General features: G+C 37.7%; 1 protein-coding gene across 1 annotated transcript; it reads right to left on the bottom strand.

The window, feature by feature from the left end:
* Nucleotides 1-1,826: 1,826 nt before the first annotated feature.
* On the bottom strand, nucleotides 1,827-20,637 carry MDH1 (malate dehydrogenase 1). Its single transcript, XM_044264074.1, has 9 exons — nucleotides 20,495-20,637; nucleotides 15,339-15,437; nucleotides 14,627-14,723; nucleotides 11,853-12,028; nucleotides 9,905-10,027; nucleotides 4,071-4,247; nucleotides 3,259-3,372; nucleotides 2,593-2,682; nucleotides 1,827-2,165 (listed from the first exon to the last, which is right to left on the bottom strand). Exons 1-9 carry the CDS (start codon nucleotides 20,495-20,497, stop codon nucleotides 2,040-2,042), a joined length of 1,005 nt encoding a protein of 334 aa, XP_044120009.1. The 5' UTR covers nucleotides 20,498-20,637; the 3' UTR covers nucleotides 1,827-2,039.
* Nucleotides 20,638-20,705: the final 68 nt, after the last annotated feature.

The following is a 20,705-nucleotide window of genomic DNA, read 5'->3' as shown; positions in this document are numbered from 1 at the left end:
GAATATTCAGACTTTGTCATGCTTCAGAAGCAGTTGGTGAGAAACTGTTTCTACAAGTAATCTACCAGATCTCTCCAAAGCCTTGATACTATTTGATTATGTGACCCCTGATTTTAGGGAAGTTGTTGATGTTAATTTATAGAATCAAATAATAGGCCAATTCACACAAATGGATGACAAAATAGATGTGGACACATTATTAATTTTATTTATACGTCTTTCAGTTCTATCATGGGTTCTAGCTCTTGTAACTTGTGTCCATTTTTTCTTCATATGACATTTAAAAAATATACATTAAATTATTTGCCTTCATGCTTCCCATTAATTGTTCTTTTAAAGACAAGTTTGACTTGTTTTCTGGCTTATTTATCAAGTGGAGTGAAGGTAATGATAAAAGAAGCCAACAAGGAGGAGCAAGAATATGTTCCTTCTTCCTCCTCAGCCTGCTGGGCTCCTTCTAGTACCCTTTCTTGGCAGGTTTTTAACTCAAGGAGCAGCTGGTGAAGACATGTTTGCAGAGTCCCAACTCGGTATCATAAGCAAGTATAGAAGGCTGTGTTTGGAACTGAGAGAGAATAATTTAATAAATGGAACACATTCATGCTTCCTTTATATAAAACCTAAATGGATTCATATGAAATTTTGTTTTTATGCATCTGATTAACAACAGTTCTAAAACCACTTTTTACTCACTGGTTTCTCTTTCTTCCACATCTGAAATATGAAATGGTATAGGTAGTTTGTTTTTTTATTAAGATTTTGACAGAGAGACACACAGCGAGAGAGGGAACACAAGCAGGAGTGGGAAAGGGAGGGAAAAGCCCACCCAGCAGAGAGCCTGATGAAGGGCTCCATCCCAGGACCCTGGGATCATGACCTAAGCCAAAGGCACACGCTTATCAACTGAGCCACTCAGGGGCCCCGATATGGGTAGTTTTATGTTACAAATCCAAATAAGTATTTGAGTACCCATGAAGAGCACTAGACTAGGCCCTGAGAAATTTAGGATATTGTCTATTATGTACAACGAATTAAGTACAAGAATGAAAAGATAGAGGTCTCTGTCCTGATGAATTTTGGAAAAAAAGACTAATTTTTTGAACAATACTGTTTCTAGTTATAAGCTTAGATCAAGAACATTCCCACTAGCATACATTTCTGTGGCATTTACCAGTTATGAAATGTAAATTATTCCTTATCTGCTATATGGTAATACATCAAGGGAAGATTACTTTTCCTTTCATCATGAAAAATGATTGTTGTAATTTCATCAAATGGCTTTAAACTGGTAACAGTATTTCTGCAACCTACTTAACAGATAATGTTAAAATTACATTAGCCACAAAGCATGAACTAACCTTCAAGATATAAAAACTGTTGAGTATTTAATAGCCTAATGTAGGTAATGTTTAAAAATATATTCTCGAGTAGATTGATTCATTATCAAGGCGATTTTCCTATTGTATTTAAATAGAAGAGAGGGGTGCCTGGGTGGCTCAGTCAGTTAAGATCCTGACTCTTGATTTTGGCTCAGGTCATGACCTCAGGGTTGTGAGATCGAGCCCTGTGAGGGGCTCTGCACCAGGCGTGGAGCCTCCTTCTTGAGTTTCTCTCCCTTTCCTTCTACCCTTCATCCTGCTCCCAGGATGGAAAAAAAAAAAAAAAAAAAGAATAGAAGAGAATTATCCTTTACTTTTTAACATTTTCTGTCTTTACTACCTTCTTCTAGTTAAAAAAAAAAAATAATAATCCCAAGCTGGGAAACATGCAAGTTTGCTTTTTGAAGAGCAATGAAATGTTAGCTGGAACTAAGAGTCTGAGTCATCTTCATTTGAATATATATTTTATTTAGGATGCGGCACTAACAGCATGATGATAAACTGTCACAAATTTATACCAAGAAGCACACAATCTTTCAAATGTGGTGTTTTTCACAAGTAATTTAAGTTTAACATTATTGTTATTTGGTACTAGAATCAAAGACGACATTTAGATTCTTCAGCTTTAGAGCCTTTAGTAACATCAAAATGATTGTCTAGTCAGGCAGAAGAAAGAAATTCAAAAGCAGTTTCTTTTTCTTCTGCCAGTTCCTTTGCAGTCAGGTCCATCTTCTCACGTGAGAAATCATTAATAGTGAGACCTTCAACAATCTTCCAGGTCTTATTCTGTTTGGAAATAATTGCATATAAAAGATTTACAATTAAACTAGAACTGATCTTCCAGCAAGCAACAACTCAGACTGAACTTAAAGCTACAGGAGTATCTGTTTATAAAGACTGATTTAAAGAAATCAAAATCCAGATCTTAACATAATTCTGATAAAAGTTCAACACTTAAAAAGTAAGGTACTATTGATAGATATACAGTATTAGAGTCATGATAACAAAGTGTGTAATATCAAAAGTTGAATCTTGCTTTCCAGATTAATTTCAATCTTTTAGTAACCCAGAGTTGTGCTTTGCAGAATTTTAAAGTTGAGAAAAATGTCTAATTTAGTAAAGGAACAACTTCCTAAATTATACCAGTATTAATAAAAACATGCAACTACTTTCTCAGAATGGGACAGAGGGAAATAACCCCAAAATACTTTACCTTGATTGTAACAGGGAAGGAATACAGCAAATCATCAGGAACACCATAGGAATTGCCGTCAGAGATAATGCCCATGGACACAAATTCTCCCTGAAAATAACAATCAATGTTTTACATTCTTGGGGTGCTTAGGGATTAGTTTATGCAACCAAATGACACATGAATTAAAAAAACTAAACCTGGTGATGCTTTCTTACTATGTGTGTAACTTCAATACTGTATAGGGAAGCATCACCAGGCACATTCCTGACAGGGTAACTTTTATGGGTATTATCTCACTCCACTCTCCTAATCCCTGTAAAGTAAGCCAGAGAAACATAATCCTCATTTTATAAATGAGGAAGCTCTGGTCCAATATAAGTTTTAAGAAAAAAACAAAACAAAACAAAAACAACAACAACAACAAAAAACCCCCCAAACCCCCCACGTCCACCAGGTGTACTAGGTGTTTTCCAGTTCTCTCATCTAATCCTTAACAACCCTAAGGTGAATGCCAAATAAAAGATAACCAAAGGTTAATTAACTTTCTCAAGATTATTCAGCTCATAGGCAGCTGATCTGGGATATAAACCTAACCTGCCTAACTGCAAGGTTATGTTCTTTTCATATCACAGAATCAGAGGACAAAAATCAAAGAGAGGCGTGTGCAAATCACGGAGTCCTCACCTCTGGGGTTCCAAACCAGATGTCTCTGACGTGGTCACAGATGGCTTTTGCAGCAGACATCGCACTGGAGAGCTTTCGAGCTTTGATGACAGCAGCACCACGCTGCTGCACAGTCTGGTTGGGGACAGGCAGAGACAGCATTACTTGATCATGAAAGGACAATTTTCATCACTACCAAACTAACCCTGGAGTGAGAGACCGCAGCTACAGTTTAATGTATTCCCCTCCCAAAATCATACAATTACCCAGCATGGGCCTTACCAACCTATTTCAGTTACAAGTGTGTCTTTTTGAAAAAAGAAAACTACAAATTCACATAGAAAGTTTACTACACTCCACACAGAGAAATGGATCTCTTTATAAAGATTAACTGGAGGACTCAGTTGGTTGAGCAGCTGCCTTCGGCTCAGGTCATGATCCCAGCGTCCTGGGATCGAGTCCCACATCGGGCTCCTTGCTCAGCAGGGAGCCTGCTTCTCCCTCTGCCTCTGCCTGCCATTCTGTCTGCCTGTACTTGCTCCCTCCCCCCCCTCTGATAAATAAAATCTTTAAAAAAAAAAAAAAAAAAAAAGATTAACTGGAGGACTAGAAGGAACTCTAGTTTTTTCCCCACTTTAGCAATCAATCTTGACTGCCACACAGCAGATCAAATCAGATAGGATCATGACTGGTCTGTATGTAGTCATCAGAAAAACCGTGAAAGGCCTGCTCTCCTTGAGAAACACGCCGCCAAATGGAGAGACACTTGGGTCAGCAATGGGGTGTCTCTCTCCAGAGTTCTTTATGCTTGGCTGTTAAGAGATTTTTCTTACGGTGATGAATTCTCCCTTGAGCCAGCTGTCATCTTTCAGAGCATCATAAACACCAACTTCCTTTCCTTGCAGTTTCACCTTAGCGTGGCTGACATCTGGGTACTGAGTTGAGGAATGGTTTCCCCAGATAATGACATTCTTTACATCATCAGAAGTCACACCAAGTTTAAGAGCAATCTAGTGAAATAGAAAACAAATGCATTACTAAGACAAATGCTTTTTATTTCAAACTGTGCCTGTCTGACAAACATCTTTAAAGGTCTCTGAAACTTCAAGAGAACCCACAAGTTTTATCTATCTGTATTAAAAAAAAAAAAAAAGAAAGAAATATTGCTTGGTAATTTTGTCAAAGCTTAGCAGTATAAACAAAATGTGAACCTGAAACATTACAGGCTAGAATATTTAAGATTAGAGAGCATCCTACAGTTTACGATGAACTTATCAGTACAGGGGGTTTATTAAACACAAAACGCCAACATAAAACACCAAGCAAGAGCTTAAGAATATATAGATGTGACCTTTGTTTTGTTGTATTTACTTGGAGATGTCTCCTCAGCACTTCTGAGCAATCAGGTTAGAGTATGGGAATTTCTCCATATTTAGGTCAAATTTTTTTTATGTACCACATATCTAAATCAAGTGATCTTAAATATGAAATTTTAGAGTTGAAAGAGGCTCAGATTACTAAAAGTATAGTTGTCTTCAATTTACAGATTAGGAAACCAAAGGAAAGAGTTTAAATAAAATACTAAAATGATACCAAATATGACAGTTTCTAGCTATAGGTTTAAAAAGCATTTAAGAAGACACGTGGCTGGCTCAGTTGGGGGAGCATGTGATGCTTGACCTTGGAGTCCTGAGTTCGAGCCCCATGTTAGGTGTAGAGGTTACTTAAAAACAAATTTTAAAAATGTAAAAAGCAAACAAATAAAAATCACTTTAAGATCCTGCATGCCGGGGCGCTTGGGTGGCTCAGTGGGTTAAGCCTCTGCCTTTGTCTCGGGTCATGATCTCAGGGTCCAGGGACTGAGTCCCACATTGGGCTCTCTGCGCCCTCACCTTCTCTGCCTGCCTCTCTGCCTAGTTGTGATCTCTGTCAAATAAATAAACAAAGTCTTAAAAAAAAAAAAGATCCTGCATGCCTTGTAGTCACATGACTATCAATTATATCGTGTAGTACACTATCCACAGATAAAGTTAGAAAATTATGTTTTGAAAGATATAAATAGGGCATCTGGGTGGCTCAGTGGGTTGAACCTCTGCCTTCAGCTCAGGTCATGGTCTCAGGGTCCTGGGATCAAGCCCCGCATCGGGCTTCCTGCTGGGTGGGGAGCCTGCTTCCCCACCTCTCTGTCTGCTCTCTGTCTACTTGTGATCTCTCTGTCAAATATATAAATAAAGTATTTAAAAAAAAAGATATAAATGATCAAAATCAGTTCACTTATTTTGTCATTCACCTGAAAAGGGAATGTGCAAAAAGAAATTATGGTTAGTTGTATGCATAATTTGTTCTTAGATAGCAGAACTGTGATGAACCAGAAGGGTATGTTTTAGAAAAAATTTTTTATGATTTTATGAGCTGATGTGTCAGGGTATCGTTGTGGGTGATTTTTCCTTCTTTTATATTACGGTAAAAATGGGAGGAAAAAAATAGCTGCACCAGAGTTCACTGTTTTTGCATGAAAAAAGTCAGTCTCAAAAGGTCTCTTACTCACTACATGATTCTGTTTTTGTGACATTCTCAAAATGACCAAATTAATTAAGATGAAGAACAGATAAATGGTTGTCAGAGCTCGGGAATGGAGAGGGAGTGCATAACTATAATGAGGCAGCATTAGGAGGTTCTCTTATGGGTCATCAAACAGTTCTGTATCTTCACTGTGGTAATTATAGTAATCTACGTATGTGATTAAAGACAAAGAAATGAATGTAAAAACTGTAGAAATCTGAGTGAATCTATTAACAGTGTTGTGTGTAGTTTAGTCAATTTCCTAGTTTTATTTTTATTTTATTTTTTTAAGATTTTATTTATTTATTTGACAGAGAGAGATCCCAAGTAGGCAGAGAGAGAGAGGGAAGCAGGCTCCCTGCTGAGCAGAGAGCCCGAAGCGGGACTCGATCCCAGGACCCGAGATCATGACCTGAGCCGAAGGCAGCGGCTTAACCCACTGAGCCACCCAGGCACCCCCAATTTCCTAGTTTTAAAAAAGCTCTATAGACATGGAACATGTTACCGATGGGGGACGTGAGTTGATGGGGCCGTGGGATTCTCTGTACTATTTAACTTCTTCTGAGTCTATAATTACACCAAAATAAAAAGTAAAAACAAAACAGCAACCAACCAAACAAAAAGGATACTGATGAAAAAGGCCAATACCTGAAATGTTTGCAGTGACTTGAGTCATCTTTATACCAATTTACTCAGTCAAGTAAGAATCCAATTGTGTTTACTTTCACTATGACCCTAATGTTGAGACTTCTTAAATCCTAGAATAGTTAAATGATTTTAATTCTCTTAAAATTCTGTTTTTGATATTTAAAATCACTTCTCAGCTAAACCCTGCTTCATCTAGAGTTCTGTAAGTATTATGGCTATTTATCATTTAGTCTCACAAATTAGCTGGACAGTTGGTTTCTAGAGAATCCAGCAACCCATCTGCTTAGTGGTGCAGGCACAGTGGTGTGCTGTGAAGTACCATTTTCTGTGTGTGCCATGACCTTAAGGACTTGGGAAGAATTGCCCTTACTTCTATTTAGCTAGTATCACAGAGAAAAAGGAAAATTTACCCAAGGCAAATAACCCAAGATGTCAATTACCAAGAACTTAGAACCTGTAATTTTGCTGAATGTCAGCCCTAACTGCTCCAAAGTATGATGAAGCTACAGGAAACTCCTTACTTTCTTTGTCCTGCTGCCTACTTCCTCTTTTTATTTTTTCTTGAGCTAATTTACTTCTGAGTGGGCAGCAAAGTCAATACTTTGCCGATGCAATCTCTGAATTTCATTCATATTAGAGCTAGTCTAAATTAACATGTATCCAGGATTCCACTTCCTTGCTCCCTTCGACCTTTCACGTCTAACATGTAGTTCTGTTAAACAGTTTTGGACTAATTCTCCAGCCCAGTAATTCCTCCTGCTCTTCCGCACCCCCTACCATCTAATAGTTTTATTGCCAAAATACCCTGTTTTCATTCATATGCAGCTCTGGTTTACAAATACACAGGGGGATTCTGCAGGTGATAAACAGTCACTAGGGAGCTAGGTCTTCTGATTTCCAAAATAAATTATGTAAGGCTAGCAACATTCATGTAAGAAATTACATCTTTGAGCTTGTTATTTTTCTCACTGGATGAACAACTCCTACAGGAAGAAGAAACTGCTTTTTCAAAAACTTGCCAAAAGTTCTCACTATGCCAGACTGACATACTGGAACATATGCCAAAAGTTAAAGTCTAACAAGACTACTACTTCTCTCTTTCCTCACTCAGACTTTTGCCCTTACAGGGAGAACTGTTTTGGGCACTGGGACAAAGTGTCACTTAGTAGTACCTCTGGAAGCAGAATTTTCCAGTGCCTGCCTCCACCAATGCCTCAGCTGAAACAGCAAAAATCAAGTTTTTCAGTGGAGTCATTTTATCTCTTTTCCCTTGTTGCAAATAAGTTACCATCTGGCCATGTAGAACCTACAAATGTACCACCTAAAACCATCTTTTCCTTCATGACTGTTTTGTAGCACACAATCTCCTGCCTCCACTTATTCAAACGAACTCCCATTCTCTCTATCCCCCTCGACTTTAGCTAAAAAGTAAGGAAAAAGACCCAGTTCACAGCCTAAAGCCCCACAGGAAAGATTTACAACCTAACAAATTACCTAACCACCTTCTAAATTAATGGAATTTTCAAGGAGATGTATGAGGTGTGGTTCTTCTCAACTCTTAGTTATAGGCCTCTTAATAATTAACACTGCTGGAGCGCCTGGGTGGCTCAGTGGGTTAAAGCCTCTGCCTTCCGCATGATCTCGGGGTCCTGGGATCAAGCCCTGCATCCGGCTCTCTGCTCAGTGGGGAGCCTGCTTCCCTTCACCTCTCTCTCTGCCTGCCTCTCTGTCTACTTGTGATCTCTGTCAAATAAATAAAGTCTTAAAAAAAATAAAACTGCTAATAAAAATCATTACTATTAAATACAGCCAATCTTTATTGAGTTTTATTATGTGACAGGTACCATAAAAGAACTTAGATCTTATCTCATTTAATCCACATAACCTCCCTTTGAGGTAGAACCATTATCCCATTTTATACCTTGAATACACTTCCTCAAGGTCACAGAGCCAGTAAGTGAACTTAGGCCACATAATCTCTTTACTTAAGAACACACCTAAGGGTTTGGGAGTCAGGCAAATCTAGCTGGCTTCATCATTTACCAGCTATATGTAATCCCAGACCATTCTGGGCTTCTGGTTTCTGTGTATAAAACAGAGATAATGACATATCTCATATAGGTATTAGAAAAATGGAATGATAAGTTACACACAGAGCATTCAGCTTAGGGTAGAGGCTTAACAAAATGTCAGTTCTTTTCTCTGTTACTGGGTAACTCCAAAGCTGGAAGATGATCAATTCTCAGTTTAAAGCAGTGGTTTTTCAACTTAGACCTCACACCATCTTTTGATAAAATGTTTTCTTCAAACTAAACAAAACTGTCTTCTTTAGAAGAAAAAGGACTGAATTCATAGACCTGTCTAATAGTGATGACCTGTGGATGAGGAGGTATGGCCAGAAAGTTGCTAGGGAAAAAGGAAAGAAGTTATGTCCAAGAAACTAGAACTCTGTTATGGCTTTCAAGGGCACTGGGATCATCTAGACCCGAGAAAGCCTAGGAAACCAGCACAAATGATCAGAGGTGGTGCCTCATTTTTCGAAGAGCTACTGGTCACTGACCCCTTGGCACATTTTTCTAAAACTCCAAGGGGTAAGGAAACTTGAGAACAATTAAAATTTAGTTTCTAAATAGTTCAAAGTAGAACGTTTTATGGAAACATGTAGAACATTAAAAAGATATAAAAATAAAATTAAATATAAAATTAAACATTAAAAAATCTGAATCTGCTGGGTTAGCTATAGGGAAAAAGGAAGCAGAACCACACAAAACACAAAAAGCTCAAATCTTTTTTATAATGTTCTATATATCTGGAAAAAATAAACTATGTATTATCCTATTAATTATACTAATAACCGATTTTTTTTTTAAAGGTAGGCTCTATGCGCAGCATGGAGCTCCAGGAAGGGTCTAAACTCATGACCCTGATGAGATCAAGACCTGAACTAAAATCAAGAGTTAGAGACTTAAATGACTAAACCACCCAGGCGCCCCTAATGACTGTTTCTTTTTAAACCCCTGTAGCAAGAGGACATTAGGAACAGTATTTTGGCATAGTTAGCAAATGAACTATAGTTGAGAAAATTAAGTAAAAGTTCAGCCTCCTTAAGAGTCTAGATGCAAAGACTTCCTAACAAATTAGAATAGCTTTCTACTTGGAGGCGCTTGGGTGGCTCAGTGGGTTAAGCCTCTGCCTTTGGCTTGGGTCATGATCCCAGGGTCCTGGTATCAAGCCCCGAATTGGGAATCTCTGCTCAGCGGGGAGCCTGGTTCCCCACCCCCCGCCCCGCCTGCCTCTCTGCCTGCTTGTGCTCTGTCAAATAAATAAATAAAAATCTTAAAAAAAAAGAATAGCTTCCTACTAAACAAAAACAAAAAAGTAAGTGTTAGCTACTTCAAAAGTGTGAGAAAAAAGTTTGAAAGTTGACAATTCAAGATTTTAAAAGGTGTTTTTCTACCTGAGCTTTAGCTCGGTTGTGATCCAGACGAGTCAAGCAACTGAAGTTCTCCTTGGGAATGGACGGTGCCGACTTGGCAGCAGTCAGGCAGTTGGTATTGGCTGGGTTCCCCACCACGATAACCTAGGATATATGGGAGGCACAGTGAAGTTACACATCATAAATTGATGAACTAAACTATCTTAGAATATGATTGGTAAATGTGTAACATGTAGCCTTTGTATCAAGTTTTTATGAGCTAAGTATAGTTACCACTATAGTTTCCATAGTATTTCTACTCCACTGCTGGTGTCTGGTGTGATTACTGAAACATGTCTTTCTTTAATAAAGCTACCAACATGTACACAAGTTGCTTTCCAGGTTGCAGCATGCAAGACCAAAGGTACATGTCTATCCATTTTGTTCTGTGCCAGAACAGAGACAGAGCATTTATCTCTTTACCACACACAACACACAAACACGCAATCAAAGGATCTGAGAGAACAATTCATTCATAAAATTTTCCTTCTTATAAAACCAGTCCAAGAAAGAAATTCGACTTGAGCAGTTTAACTTTAGGACAATAATTTCTTTTTATTAATTAAAGGGAATTTTTAATCTTGCCTAATCCTAAGAATTAACTGGGGTTTGCTAGAATACAGATTACCAAGTCCTATCCACTCTATACCTTTTGAATCAGAAAGCACTTCAGAAAGTGCTTTTGAAGCCAGAAAGCACTTCAGGCTACTTTTTTTTTTTAACTGGGGAAGTACTGGATATACTATATTATAATACAGTATAGGAAGATGTCCACATGTACTTACCCTTTTAAGTTTTAGATTCTTTAATAAAACTATAAACTTACTGGGAAATAATGTCAAACTTACTGAAAAGCTGTGAGCTTATTACAAAGCCTATCTCCCACATCCTCTTTACCCAGATTTCCTAATTTTTTCCGTTTCTCTCCCTCTACACACACACACACACACACGGTACCCTTAGTCTTTCTGGCCCATTGGAGAACAAGCTAAAGATCTGATACTCTAATGCCCGTAAGTACTCCAGTGTCAGTAAATATTTTTCCAAAAAGGACACTTAGCTGAGGGGTGATTATAGGGCAAGCAGCACAGCTCTGAGCAGCCTGGATCAGTCCAAACAATGCTGTCATTTTTTATTAAGAGACCCATGAATTTCTACTCATTTCTACTATTTTCTGTTAATGATTACAGAAAATAAAAGTATGCTATTTAAGATGAATTCTACAGAAAGCAAAAATTCAGGTATGTATATTGTAACAGAACACTGTAACTGGCAACTTTAAAATCTTAAACATTTTCTTTTACCTTTGTTTAAAGTCAGGACTGGGAAGAGTAAGTCTAACAAAATCAGTAAAACCTCTTACCAACAAGCCTTTTTGCTTACTTATTGGTAAAAGGAGGCCTTATTGTAATATTAAGTAAGGCAAATTCAGAAACTAAAGTAGCTTGCACACAAAGAGGAAGTAATACCAACCAACTCCTCAAAAGACAAGTATATCAAATTTCTCTGGATTAAGAAAAATCTGAGCATTTCAGAAGTCACCATCTCAATGCTGAGAACACAGCTTACAGCCATCTCTCCCTATCATCATACACACAAATCCAAACATCTGAACAAATATTCCCATGCATCAAAAAGGCACCAGAAGGTTCTGTGCCTTCTCTATAGGTCTGTAAATTAACAGTAAATTTCCATATCACAGTAATGGGCAAAATATTTTTGAGAACCTCTAAATAAAGATTTCTACATTATAAAAAAAAAAAAAACTCAGAAAAGGAGAGCTTATCAAGTAAAACTCTATCTGTATTTACTGACTGCTGCAGAAAAATAATGGGGGAGAAAGCAAGTAATTTTGTCTTTACTTAAATGCTTAAAAGAAGAAATTTCAAATGCTGATAATAGAAACCCCATAAAATACTGTATTGGTTACCTTAACTGACTTCTTGGCATACTTCTCCAAGGCTGCACCCTGGCATTTGAAGATTTTCACATTTGCTTTAAGTAAATCTTTCCTCTCCATGCCATCCCTTCTTGGCATGGAGCCCACAAGAATGGCCACATCCAGGTCTTTGAAGGCAACATCTTCTTTATCTGTTGCAATGACATCTGTGAACAGGGCAATAAATATGCAGAGCTACTGAAACACCAAAGTCTGAAGTTTTCTTTTTCACACTGAACCTAGCCAGTAATTCTTTCACTTTGTAGCAAATGTTTACTTTACATATCACAATGGTAAAAGTTTTAGGGGCCTAAGAAAGGAAAAGTTATATAATCAACAAACATAATAAAATGTAAATTAATTTTGCTTTTCCTATTTCAGTAATCATTTCAAGTTTGAAAACTCTACAGCTTTTGTTTTATGATCAGGTATGATGCAAAACACAATATAAACTTTCAACTCTGTGCAACATTTGTTATTCAAACCAACTACCAATAACACGATAGGAGAAATTAATTTACCTAACCTTTAAGTTGTGATTACTTTAAGATCTAAGATATCAATCACAGATTCAAAATAATGTTTACTGAGGAGCTTCATGCCAGGAATAACACTACAAATTTTGTTGTATCAAATTTATTCTTAGTATTTTATGAAGACAAAGAGGTTTAAGGAGGTTAATCTGCCATCAAAAAGCAGTGAACCTGTAATTCCAGCCCAGGCTGGTCAAGAGGTCAACCACTATTCCCTGTGCTAGCCCAGTAAATATATACTACTTACTCTTTGATTAAAGAGCATACATCATCACTCCCCTTTACTGATCGTATTAAAAAGGCCATGATCAGTACTATAGACTGAATGTTTCTGTCCCTCACAAAATTCAGGTTGAAACCTAATCCCCAATATGATGGTATTAAAAGGCAGGGCCTGTGGAAGATGATTAGGTTATAAAGGCAGATCCCTCATGAATGGGATTAATGGCCTTCTACAAGAGGTCTCAGAGAGATTCTTCACCCCTTCTGCCTTGAGGACACAGGAAGAAGATGGAACCAGGAAACGGCCTCTCACCAGAATGTGAACATGCCTTAGTCTTGATTTCCTAACCTCCAGAACTATGAGAATTAAATTTTTGTGGTTTATAAGCAACTCAGTCTATGGTATTTTTGTTATAGTAGCCCAAATGGACTAAGCCAACCAGGATTCAGCATTGTCATTGGTAAGTTTTTAGGAGAGTCAAACTGTGTTACAGTAAGGCTGCTGTAGAGCCCCCAGCAGGTATACAAAAAAACACCAGTTGGTGAGGGGCATCTTCTTCCCAGCCATGCATACTTATTTGCAGACTCTACACTCCCTGTCATAGTCACAGCTGACTAAGGACAAGCTGACTGTAACCTGGACCCATTAGAGAGCAAAAGAACTCAGCAGAGAAAGGAATAAAAATGTGACAATGCAATAAAGCTGATTCGGAAATAGAGGGTGAGTTGTATGTCTACTATACTTCAGTTTAAAAAAAGAAAGAGAGCATGAGGAAAGGGGGCCAGCAGAATAGCTTGGCAGGGCAAAGCACTCTCTTATATAACTATGTACCCAAATGATTCAGAAAGAGAGTACCCCTTTGTAAATGTTTATTGAATGGACATATGAATTCTGAGCATGATTTTTTTTTTTTTTTTTTTTAGATTTATTCACCTGTTATCTTAGAAAGAGATAAAGTGAGATCCACAAACATGCAATATGTTGGGGGAGGATAGAGGGAGAAGGAAAGATTGAGAGACTCCTGTTGAGGGTGGCCCGATGCAGAACTCAGGACCATGACCCAAGTTGAAACCAAGAAGAGGTGGACACTTGACCCACTGTGTCACCCAGGCACCCCTCTGAGCATTGGATGTGTATATATTTTGCTTGTGCAAACCTGGGAGAGCATTATTAATTAATCCTTACTAAAAAAAATGATAATAATGAAGGGATACCTAAAGAAAAATATTCAAATTAGTTTACAAGTTGACGTAACATTTGAATGAAGCCATCAATCAAATTTAAGACTTCTATCTTACATTTGTGTAATATTTCAATGATTCCTAAAGGCTCTTAGCAGAACCCTCATGGGCTTTTTCAAACTATGCAGCATATGACTAGAACAATTGATGCTGTATCTCAATCTGATGACTGGCTGTGGGTTAGGACTATATGAGAGGGACCAAACAATTTCTAGCCTCAGGGTAACATATAAGTCTGGAAGACATCATTTAGAGCTGCATAATTTAGGCATTACTACTACCTTTTTTTTTTTTTTTTTAAGATTTTATTCATTTATTTGACAGAGAGAGAGAAACGACAAGTAGGCAGAGAGGCAGGCAGAGAGAGAGGAAGGGACCCTGGAATCATGACCTGATCCGAAGGCAGAGGCTTAACCCACTGAGCCACCCAGGCACCCCACTACTGCTTTTTAAATACATTTCAAAACACAATGCAGACAATCTCAAGTGTGCAACATTATCCTTGTGCAACATTATCCTTAATTAGTAAGGTAAATTATAAGAATGCTGGAAAAAAAGCATCGTCTCTTAACTGACGTTGGTTACTTCTTGCTTTTACCCTTACTTATTCTTGGTATACATCTTACCAAATAATTGTAGCTCAAAAAACAACAAAAAACACTTTTCTGAAATAGTTTCTAATTGAGAGGCTAGTTAAAAATCTAAATCTGTTTTTTGAAAGACATAAAATACTATAAAATCCTTTTATCCGCCACCCCCCCAACTCACCTTTTAGGAGGGGAAGGGCACAGTCTTGCAGTTCCATTAGGACACCATCTAGGACACCCATCATGGGTGTGATATCCAACAGCACAAGAATTATTGGCTGCCAAGTAAATAGTAAGGCCAATTTCTGTCAGTGTAGGTTATATCATTTAGTCACAAAAAAGTCCTCTTGTAAATTTTAGTTCACGGAAAGCTATCTGACATGAGGGATGAACTTAATATATATGGGTGAAGAGAAGGAATAAATGCACACTTAAGAAAGGATTTTAGTGGAATAAGGGAGTAAGAAAAGGGGGTGTCATTATACTTAAAAAAAAGGGGGTGTCTCTTTAAACTGGAAAGCAGATCTCCCTTCTGACTATTTTGGGTCTGAAGACCATTTATCAGTAAGTTAGTGCTAATTCAGCGACTTTCTCTCCCACATGACTCTCCCTAGTAGTTACTGTTACTAGTGAAAATCTTCCAGAGACCACTATCCACTGGCTGAACCAAGTCAACTAAATAAAGTATGCAGAATAGTTAATACGCAAAGCATTTTCAATGGCTGGAGGGGTACATACAAATAAGATACCAGCTTACATCTATAGCAGTGTGCCCCATATAATTATTGGGATAACCCATCCCTTTTGTCATTAAAATATTTCTTTGAAACTAAATACAGGGTTTATTGATAATATTCTTATTTTGACTTGCAGTTCATAGATAGTTCCCCTACCTGGTCTTTACCAAAGACAGATCCATTTCCAATACTGTACAGCAGGGAATATGCAATTTGACCAGCTGCTCCAGTCACAAGGACTCTGATTGGTTCAGACTGTAATTAAAGAGACGCATTAATTAACATCTTATTTAAAAATGCTATTTTGCCCTAAAGATATTCAGGATTTTCTCTATAATAAGACAACCCCATACTTCAGAAGTTTATGTAAAATTTTAAAGTCTCTTCATATTTGGCTTAGTGGAAGATAAACTTATTCCGGGCTTGTCCCAGTAAATACAGCATGCACAAATCAGCTGAGCAACTTCTGGAACATGTGTCCTTTGGCTAGATATTTATGCAGTGTTACTTAACTCTCATGTTATCCTGGAGTTACTTACAAAATCTTATCCATCTCATCAAGGCTATTTTGCCACTGAAATAGGCCCAAAAGAGTTGATGTGCCTTATATGGTGATACAAACTCTGGCAGCAACTAGAACCTCATAAATCCTCTTATGCAAATCCCCCCACTCCCCATCTGCTAGAATAGAATCCTTCACACCAGGAAGACAAGTGACAGTGGTTACAATTTTCCACTTACAATGAGTCAGAAGTTTTAATAAAACTACTAATAATGATTTGACTTGACTACCTGAAGGAGGAAAAATAAGTCTTTATTTTTTATTTAAGGAGAAAGATAAGCTAGTGAATACTGGATTATTATAAATTTTACCATTAAGTAACTATTATCACAATATAGTGACATTTGACAACCTCATTCCAAAGGAAAAGTAATTTTAAAAGAGAGGAAGTACAAAGAGCATAATAGTTGTAACACAAGTTGCTTTATAGACCTCAACAGACCCTGAACAAAGTACAGACATATGGACACAAATAATAACTAATATTCAAAGTGATGACCCTGAGTCACTAAAAAAAGAAGCTCAGATAATTAAAAAGAAATATTTATATTAAAAAGAGCTGAACAAAAATGTTTGGAAACTTGATACATTAGATGTACAAATCTGATCAAGGTGGACTGTTCCTTTCCTTGACAATACTGTGTAAATGGACTTTCACGGAGTCACCTCTATTGTTACCTGCATGAGAGAAGTGGTCCACTGAAATTAATGGGGCAGAAGTCTTTGATTTCTTTATATTTACAATTTCCTTTTCCAGGTGAGTCATGTCTTTGGGATGGAAGGAGACTATGTGCTATGACCTTCCAATCCTAACCTCTGAAGGTCAGAAGTATTTAGCAATTTGACACCCAGAGAAATCAAAGGAAAAAACTCTAAGGAAAGAAGTGTCAACTGCCGTAGAGAAATGAATCTGTATGTAGCAGACTATGTATGTATTTCTTCCTTACAGATGAGTGACCAGGATGTGAGTGCAAAAAAGGAGAAAACTACGGAGAGTTTACTCCCTGACCTTCTGAGTCTCTTCCCCATTTTCTTTTCCAAATTTTCCCCTAGGCCTTCATACCCCTAAAAAGACAAAAGAAAGGTAATTCCCCAAATAAACTTTTTTTTTTTTTTCCCAAGACAGTCTTATGTTTCCAAACAGAGGTCAGGTTTATAAGGAATGCTAAAGTTATCATATATGGTTATTTTTCATCATATGGCCTTTACATGTTTTTAATTCTGTCATTTTCCCTTCTTCCCTTGGAGTAGGTGAGAAAAAGGGAACAAAGGAAGAATTTCTAAATTCTGTATTTTAAAATTCTAATTTCTAAATTCTAAAGAATTTCTTTTTAGAATGCAAGCTCCTTAAGGACAGGGGCTTTGTCTGTTTTATTTACTACTGTATTCCAACTGCCTACAACAATGCCTGCCACATAGCTGGAGCTCAAATACTTGATGAAGGAATGGCTGGATCTTCTAAAATCACTACCCCAAACTTGGAAATATAAAAGAGTTGTTTGGAAGCAAACCTAACATGCTCTAAAAAACTGTTTAAGATAATTTATTCATATATACTTGCATTGAGAGGGTTGGAAACTTAGTGATCAAAATAATTCCAGCTATAGTTAGGAAAATTATGTCCTAGTTCTAATGATATAGTTTTATTAATCAACTGATAAACTGTTATCTTACTTCATTCATTAAACAATACACTACTGGATCTCTATTATGTATCTGGTACTATTTCAGGCCAGATAATCCATTAGTTAACTATATGCAGGAAACAAGAGGATAGCCCAATTTTCTAAACAGAGGTCTAGAGAGGTGGCAGAGTATAGTAGAGAGATAGCCTCTAGAGCTGGATGTTCTGGGTTCAAATCCTGACTTTACAACCCATCAGCTGTGTACTTTTCACAAGTTACTTAACCGCTGCATTCAGTTTCCTCACAGTAAAATGGAGACAATGATAGCAGCTACCTAACAAATAAGGTAGTTGTACAGATTGAGAGTTAACATAAAAAGCATTAAGAACAGTATGTCGCCAATACTAGAATTACAGATCTCTGTCACCACAGAATTTTCCTCTAAGGATTCTTCTACCCTGTGGTGTTCTACTTATATGTCTGTTACTCTCTACTAGACTGTTAACCACCACTGAGCCTATTTGGTTCTTTTTTGCTATGAGGGCAGTCTGCCTTTGCCTCAAATTTGTGCTCCATTACAGTGTTCAACAAGTATTTGCTGAATTAATAAAAGGGTTAAGAAAACTATAAACACATGCTACTTGAACGTAAAGCAAGCCAAGATAAGAAATAAGGGGGAAGAGTATCACGATCTGTAAAGATTACAGGTAGATGGTTAGAACACAATAATGTAGTCAATCAGGTTTAGCTGTTAAAAAAAATGTGCTCCCAGTATCACAGTCTTCAGTGAAGTGCTTGTGGCCAGCTAATGAAGAGCTGCTAATTCCATTTTAGCAGTTTCCTTCTTCTAGATCTATGAACAAGTTATTTTCACAGGTAATTCTATCTTACTAAAAGTAGGATGAAGCCTAGTAAATGCCTGACTGTTTGATTATGAAATAGGAAAGGTTGAGCCTATTTGGTTCTTTTTTGCTCTTTGCAACACTGCAGTAGAATAACAGGAGGGTGGGAGATTCCTGCTGACTTTCTACAATGTTACAGTGTGAAGACAGGTTACTATTCTTTGCTTAGATATCTGGGCAGTCTGCCAAGATCCAAAGGAGGAATGTCTCTGCTCTTGGCAGGGCTCTAATGACCTTCCTGCAGATTCAGACTGCCTTGCGCATGTGCTCAAGTCTCAGTTGTAAAGCTTGAATGTAAGTGTTCTTTCTGTTATTCTACAGAAAAACCCCACGTATTCCTTTTTTTATTTTATAATTTATATATATTTCTGTAATATAAAGAAGAAACTATCATTCAGATTCCTTCATACAGTTAATCCCTGGTGTCCTTCCCTATTTCCTCTTTAAAAAAAAAAAAAAAAACTGCTTTGAACAGCTTACAAAAGATGACTCTTTTTAAACTCAGTGATTGTTCACATGGTCTCCTGAGGAGGCAAGGAGATTCGCAGTCACCTGAGAGGGCTGTCAGTTTCAGTAAACTGACAGGAGTGTTCTTTCTTAGGGACATCAGTGTTATCTGGTGCCCAAGTGACCTTCCAAGGGTGAGACCTGTCTTTATCTACTGTGTTGCAAAACAACAAAAGAATGGGGGCCCAGGATTCTCCCTGTGACCTTGTGAAAATCATTTAATGTCACTGGGCTAACTTTTAAAATTAGAATAAATAATTTCCAAATTCCCTTCTAATTCTAGAATTCCAATATAATGAATTACAGGGAATAAAGCTATCAGGTAATATAAATGCTGATAAAATACTTTAGTTTGTATTTGCAATATGAATTTGTATGTTCCTCCAGAACCTCAGCTACGGAAAATAAAATTTCAAAATGACTTGGTAATTGTATTGTATAATATGGTATGACGGAAAGAGCTGTAAGGTTCTTGGGAGCAAACTGCTGTATGACCTTGAGGAAATCGTTCTCTTTGGGTTTCAATAAATTCAATTTTAATATATGAAGTAGGGGGAAATTCATCAAAATGATCTTTAAAGGTCCCATCCAGTTCCAAAATTATGAAGTCTCAGGTTCTCTGTTACCTCTGCATTCTTGCTAAGTTTCTTAAGTCAGAGACCACTGAAATCATTTAAATTTTAAGTAGGAAACTGAGGCTTAACATTGACTGAGAATTAGTAGCTGTCCCCACTGGCCCCTTATAAAGGCGGAGGATGCAGTGATACCCTTGCCTTAAAAATATGTCTTTCCAGGTTCTGGAAATTTCCAATTCATTCAAACATTTCCCCATAATCCCCACCTATCTCAGTATTTTGAGATAACGGGGAAGAATAACTTCAACTATAAATAAAAGTACTAGAAAAATTTGTCTGGTGTCAAATTTCACCTTCAAACACCATGCCGATTATTCATACGTCAGAGTTCCCTCACCAGCCTCCCCCCCCTTTCAGGAGAGACAAGATGTGATGATCTAGGTATCCTGACCTTCACAAGATGGTTACATTGTGTAACATTAAGAGTAGTGGCTCTAGAATTCATAACCTACAAATCAACAAAGAACATCCGCACTAGTTATTTGGCTAGTGATGCCATCACTGCAACACATTCTGTCATTACAAAAGGACATCAATGAACAGGTTTTAAATAACATTTTATGAAATCAGGTATGGCGGAAACACGGCTCTCGAAAATGTCGATCGCAATCTGAAGTGCCTGGTAAGCACAATCTATAACTAAGGGCCTTCTGCTTTCAAGGGGTTTGTGACAAAAGCCCTTAAAAATACTGTTGACTCAATTAAAGAAAAAAAAAAGTTAGGACCCAACACCCCCGCCTCCCCAGTCAAACGTTATCATCCTTATCAAACCCTGGTATCTTGCTTTGGAGAAAACCTGAAGCTTATTTTGCACCCACGCTATGCAGCAGGACTGAGATCAAACCTCTCCAAGGACAAATTTCTCCAGAGCCCTTGTAAGAGCTCCCCATGTGGAAACCAACCCCTTCTCAATTACTGGGTCACTACGACAGTCCCCAAAAGATGAGTCGGGTTTTTCCAAAGGGCTCGAAAAACAGTGCTTTGCACAGCCGCCCCCGCCCCACAAATCCTTCAAATGCAGGAAACCCCACACAGGGGCGCTTAGGTTGCGGGTAAGTAGGATCTAGGGGCTAACACTCACCATGATTAAGAAGTGCGCGAACAATTCCAGCACCTGTAAAATGAGCCTCAGGGAATCGGGTCACCTCTACTGCGGAATTGACTTGGGGAGGGCGAACGCTCTTAGAAAGAAAATGTTCGTCTCCCAACCGCAGCGCCCTCTGGGAACTGTAGTTTATGCAGCCGGATTATGGCGTATTCTTCAACGCATTTCCTTCAAGTGTTGAACTACA

This window comes from Neovison vison, chromosome 8 (assembly GCF_020171115.1).
Source record: "Neovison vison isolate M4711 chromosome 8, ASM_NN_V1, whole genome shotgun sequence".
Lineage (NCBI taxonomy): Eukaryota > Metazoa > Chordata > Mammalia > Carnivora > Mustelidae > Neogale > Neogale vison.
Note: the sequence above shows the minus strand (reverse complement) of the source record. Positions and strands in the feature narration are given on the sequence as shown.